Source organism: Alligator sinensis, unplaced genomic scaffold (genome assembly GCF_000455745.1).
Source record: "Alligator sinensis unplaced genomic scaffold, ASM45574v1 scaffold688_1, whole genome shotgun sequence".
Taxonomy (NCBI): Eukaryota; Metazoa; Chordata; order Crocodylia; family Alligatoridae; genus Alligator; species Alligator sinensis.
Window position 1 is genome coordinate 2,847 of NW_005843754.1, and position 5,827 is coordinate 8,673.

The 5,827-nt window shown below is 52.3% G+C and overlaps 1 protein-coding gene across 3 annotated transcripts in view; it reads right to left on the reverse strand.

Moving 5' to 3' along the window:
• Positions 1-775: 775 nt before the first annotated feature.
• Positions 776-5,827, reverse strand: part of LOC102367929 (zinc finger protein 420-like) — a 17,968-nt gene continuing 12,916 nt past the window's right edge. The window contains exons 7-9 of one of the 3 annotated variants that reach the window (XM_025195706.1): positions 2,473-2,638; positions 2,331-2,352; positions 776-2,282 (exon numbers count right to left, since the gene is read on the reverse strand). In XM_025195706.1, coding sequence (XP_025051491.1) covers positions 925-2,282; positions 2,331-2,352; positions 2,473-2,638 — 1,546 coding nt within the window. In that variant the 3' untranslated portion in view covers positions 776-924. Of the gene's footprint in view, positions 2,791-3,284; positions 3,460-5,827 lie in introns of those variants that run through there. The other 2 variants (XM_025195707.1, XM_025195705.1) reach the window with 2 other exon arrangements.

Sequence of the window (5,827 nt, forward strand, 5' to 3'; positions counted from 1 at the left end):
AAAAGAGGAAGGTGAAGATTCCCTCTGAAGGAAAGCAGTTCACTGATCATGAGTTTCAGGAGAGAGAGTTTCAGATGGTCCAGCTTCTCTCTGAGTTCTCATCATGGCTACTGCCCCTCCTCCTAGGCAGTCCCTAACTTATATAGACCTTATGAACTCATTTACCTGACCCAACCAAAGCCAGCAAACTGTTGGCTGCCAGCCAAGCTATTTGAAATGCATCACTGGTTGCCAGGTAGACTGGAAGGGGCTCCAGCCCCCTCCCAGTCACGTTGACATTCCTTGGAACAATAGGGAGCTTAAGCCCCCCACCCAGGTATGTGATGCCAGTCACATAGGCAGAGGGAGCAGGTTTCCCCAAACCCTCAGAAACGTATCCAGCTCAGGTTACAACTCAGTGGTACCTGAAGCAGATGGGATCAGAGGTGCCTGCTCTCTGCAGTGACCATGGCAACCAATTTGTCACCTAGCAGAGTTTCAGGACAGACAGAGATGGTATTCTGCCACAATCTCCTCACAGGTTCCCCCAGTATCTGTGCTGGCCTCTGCCTGAGGGGTGTCCTTTTAACAATTCACCCGCATCAAACCTGGGAGGCTGGCCTCTGTGTCCTTTTGGGTTTTGCAGTGCCCTAGAAAGGCTGAACAAAGGACGAACTGTAGCTGCAGTCTACAGGCATAAGACTGTATCCCTGGATGCAGACACTGGTGGGTGCTGAGCTGGTATACATCCCCAAACCCTTTATGTACTGCTAGCAGAATTATGGACACTCCTGCATAGGGATACACTGGCGCTGGGCCAGTTCGGACGAGCGGAGGAAGCACTTCCCATTCTGGGAGCACAGATGTGGTTTCTCCTCTGTGTGAATACACTGATGCCAGGACAGGTGGCAAGATTAGATGAAGCTCTTCCTACTCTGACCACTATTATGGCTTCTCCCTCATGTGAATAAGCTGGTGCCGAGCCAGGTTGGAGGACTGAGTGAAGCTCTTCCCACACTCTGAGCACTGATGGGGCTTCTCCCCTGTGTGGATGCGCTGGTGCTGAGCCAGGTAGGCAGACTGAGAGAAACTCTTCCCACACTCTGAGCACTGATGTGGCTTCTCCCCCGTGTGGATACGCTGGTGCAGAGCCAGCTGGGAGGAGTAAGTGAAGCTCCTCCCACACTCTGAGCACTGATGCAGCTTCTCCCCTGTGTGGCTACGCTGGTGCTCAGCCAGGTGGGAGGAGTAAGTGAAGCTTTTCCCACACTCTGAGCACTGATATGGCTTCTCTCCCGTGTGGATACGCTGGTGCAGAGCCAGTCTGGAGATCTGAGAGAAGCTTTTCCCACACTCTGAGCACTGATGTGGCTTCTCCCCCGTGTGGATACGCTGGTGCAGAGCCAGTCTGGAGATCTGAGAGAAGCTTTTCCCACACTCTGAGCACTGATGTGGCTTCTTCTCTGTGTGGATATGCCTGTGCTGAGCCAGGGTGGAATAGAGAGTGAAGCTCTTCCCACACTCTGAGCACTGATGTGGCTTCTCCCCTGTGTGGATACGCTGGTGCTGAGCCAGGTAAGCGGACCGAGAGAAACTTTTCCCACACTGTGAGCACTGATGTGGTTTCTCCCCTGTGTGGATACGCTGGTGCTGAGCCAGGTAAGCGGACCGAGAGAAACTTTTCCCACACTGTGAGCACTGATGTGGTTTCTCCCCTGTGTGGATACGCTGGTGCTGAGCCAGGTAAGCGGACCGAGAGAAACTTTTCCCACACTGTGAGCACTGATGTGGTTTCTCCCCTGTGTGGATACGCTGGTGCTGAGCCAGGTAAGCGGACCGAGAGAAACTTTTCCCACACTGTGAGCACTGATGTGGTTTCTCCCCTGTGTGGATACGCTGGTGCTGAGCCAGGTAAGCGGACCGAGAGAAACTTTTCCCACACTGTGAGCACTGATGTGGTTTCTCCCCTGTGTGGATACGCTGGTGCTGAGCCAGGTAAGCGGACCGAGAGAAACTTTTCCCACACTGTGAGCACTGATGTGGTTTCTCCCCTGTGTGGATCCGCTGGTGCTGAAGCAGGTTGGAAGAATGAGTGAAGCTCTTCCCACACTCTGAGCACTGATGTGGCTTCTCCCCTGTGTGGATACGCTGGTGCACAGCCAGCTGGGAGGAGTAAGTGAAGCTCTTCCCACACTCTGAGCACTGATGTGGCTTCTCCCCTGTGTGGATACGCTGGTGCACAGCCAGCTGGGAGGAGTAAGTGAAGCTCTTCCCACACTCTGAGCACTGATGTGGCTTCTCCCCTGTGTGGATACGCTGGTGCACAGCCAGCTGGGAGGAGTAAGTGAAGCTCTTCCCACACTCTGAGCACTGCTGTTGCTTGTCCCCTGTGTGGGTATGCTGGTGCATTGCAAGGCTGCAGGACTGAGTGAATCTCTTTCCACACTCTAAGCACTGATGTGGCTTCTCCCCTGTGTGGATACGCTGGTGCACAGCCAGCTGGGAGGAGTAAGTGAAGCTCTTCCCACACTCTGAGCACTGATGTGGCTTCTCCCCTGTGTGGATACGCTGGTGCACAGCCAGCTGGGAGGAGTAAGTGAAGCTCTTCCCACACTCCGAGCACTGATGTGGCTTCTCTCTTGTGTGTGTGCACCAGTGCCTCGTCAGGTCGGAGAGCTGCCTGAATCTCTTCCCACACTTGGTGCAGTGGTGCTGCACACACTTGTGCTGGGACAGGTCTTGCAAGGAGATGAATTTCTTCCTGCACTCAGTGCAGTGGTGCATCTTCCTCCCTAGGTGGATGCACCGGTCCTGAAACGCAGAGAAAAAATGGGTGAAGGTCTTGCCACTTTTGACACAGCTGTGCCTGACACTTCCCCCTCTGCATACATAAGTGCTTGACCAGGTCTGTGGGGCACACAAAGCTCTTCACCGATTTCTTGAAGCGGTGGGGTAGCTCTCCAGTATGGGTCTGGCAGTAAGCAAGGAGGGCAGAGGCAGAGGAAGCCCTTCTGACACTTGGTATATACATGGGACTTCTCCCCAGTCTACCTTATCTTGTGAAGAGCCAGGAGTGCTGGGCACTTACAAGTTTTTCCTGACCTAGAGGTAGGGGTGAGTTTTGCCCCCATCTTTGGCAGTGAGCTCCGGCTTACATCTGAGGCCCTCCCCACTGCATTTGTTTGGGTGCAGTGCATCTTTCCAGTGGCTCGTAAGGTCTCTGAGCTCCACAAATTCTTGCCTGCACCCAGGCTGTTTCTAGGTTCTGCCCCTTCTCCACTCTCACGCCCAACTGGAGATGGTACCTGGCTCATGGCTACATTCTCCTTCTGCTTTTGGGGCCTCCCCTGACTTTCATGCCATGGCTCCTTCTCAGGTCTCAGGGAGTCCATCTCACCCAAACTCCCTAGGGAAGGCTGTTTTTGCTCCAGGTCTGCAGACCCTTCCACAGGAGGCTGCTCCTCAGCTCTGTTCAGCATCCTGGCAGGAAAGAGAAACGCCATATTAGTCCCTACCCTGCTGGCAAAGGGTAAACACTGCTATTCCATCTACTGGGATGGGCCTCAGTTCAAGCCTGGTCCTTTGCATTGCGTTCCCTCAAGAAAACAAGGTCTTCCTACCAAAAACCCAAGTGCTTGGGTGAGGGTGGGGCAGGTCCCTGTGCTGGGTAATGTTACCTACTTGGTGAAGATCTGATCCAGACTCTCAGAGTATCTGGCCCAGCTGTTCATACCATCACTTCAGGCCCTGCTGGGTTAAGCACATGTGGAACATGTGCATTAGGGCAGTCACTGAATAGCTTCATGCTCTAAGGGTCTGAGGATGAAGCAGGGACGTAGAACTGTGGCGCTCTCTTGTGAGAGGAGCAGGGCTGTGCTTCCTGCCTGTTTCCAGGGAAAAGGTATTGTGCAGGGAATGCACCCCTGGAGTGCTGGGAACTTTGCCTGTTAAGAAAACACTGAAGTGCCTTGGAAAAGTGAGATCCCAGCTCTTGCTCTCTTTCTCTCTCTCTTTCTTTTTCTCTCTAAGCATAGCTTTCTGAACCTCAATTTTATTAGTTAAGCTTGAGCTAGGTTTCCTCAAATACTCAATTAAACCAGGGTAATATTGTAATTGTTTTGTTTGTTTTCCCTTGCATGTCTATTACTATTCTAGCACCATCATAAATTTCATATACTTAGCAATAAATAATTTTTATAGTCAAACTGATGATAACTGGGTTAGTTTTTCCTTCTCTACTTCCCCTTCCCCACTTGCTCTGCAGCAACACTTCTTTTACCTAAGCCAAACATGCTGTAAACCCCAAAGTACCGTGGGGTCCACTCATCAAGAGGTTACCACTACTAGGACAGTTAAGGCAAAGGATTGGGATGTGCTGAGTTTGAGCCACATAAGAGGATCAGCTTGAACAGGCTGATTGATCCCGTTTGGCTCAGAGGTGCCCTGATGAACTGAATGCTGGCCCATGAGGGTGACAGCTGGACACCCAGCCAGATGCAGAGGCATTCTCTGCACCTGTGTGCTTGTGTCTGACTGCATTTTATTGTTATCTTAATGAAGTGATTCCTGGCATATGAGGGTGTCAGCCTGTACATGCTGATCAACCTGGGTGGGTCAAGTGTGTCACGATAGAGAGAGATAAAGAGTGAGAGTGGTGTGTGAGTGCGCGTGCACTTGACCAATTTGGTGACTGGAGGAGTCCAGCCCCATTGAAACTGAGTCCTGCAAGATTGCTCTATTGGGGGTGAGGACTTGCAGAAGGGAGAGATACAGCTCCATATAGAAACACAAGCAACACAAACAGCACGCTGATATAGAATTACAAAGACAGTAGAAATGTACCTCTAATAAATGAGCAAACCCAAAAGTGATGGGCAAATTTGTTAATAGGTGGCAATTCTGGTGCAAACCATGGGGGATTCACTTTCCGCCACAACCCAAAATCTTTTGAATCCCACCCGTACAGACTGAGACCATGATGAAACTCTTCCTGGGTTTCAGGCCAACCTGACCAGAAGCAGCCAGAGACAGCCTCAGCTTCTTTCTTGTCCCACAGGAATGGCTACGCAGAACCTCTGTGTACCATGCTCATTTCAATGGGGGGTCTACAAATCCCATAATGCCCTGGGAAAGGGTGGCTACTTTCGGCTGGGGAATTAACTCTGACATTGCTGAGTGAAGACAGCAACTTAAGATTGTGGCAGCCCACGGAAACTAGATCGGGGCTGAAAATCAAGACCGCAAACCTGACTGTCCCCTAACATCTGTCATTAGAAGGCAAAGAAGGGAACAGTTGCTTGTTTCCATACTGTTCAGTTTCAGAGAGTGGGAACAACACTTGCTGGGAAACATTACAGCAGGGGTGTGCAAAATATGGCCTGTGGGCCAGATCCAGCCCATGGAGAGGCTTTATCCAGTCCATGGAGGGTTCCTTGGACCTGCCTGGGAAAGGTACTGCCCAGCTGTGGCTCATCCTGCTGCCCATTGGGCAAAAAGCGGGCCTGGGATGGATCTGCAGCTGGGCTGCCTTTCCAGGCAGTCAGCGGCCTGCCCCTGGGCAGAAAGTAGCAGCTGGTAGCAGTGTGCACCAGCTCCAGGCTCCCACCTACCATGCCCCTGTAGTACGCACCACACCAGCTCCAGGCTGCCTTGCCCAGGCAGATCAGTGGCAGCATGAGAGAGAAACTGCAGCTCAGCATGGGGCAAAAGCAGCCTCTCCTGACACCAGTGCTTCCAGGTATAGTCATGTGGAGCCCGCGCAGAGTTGCCCTGAGTATCATCTGTGTCACCTCCATCTCCGAGCCACCCAACGCTCTCCTGTGCTGCCGCTGCTGAGCTTGGGCCCCCG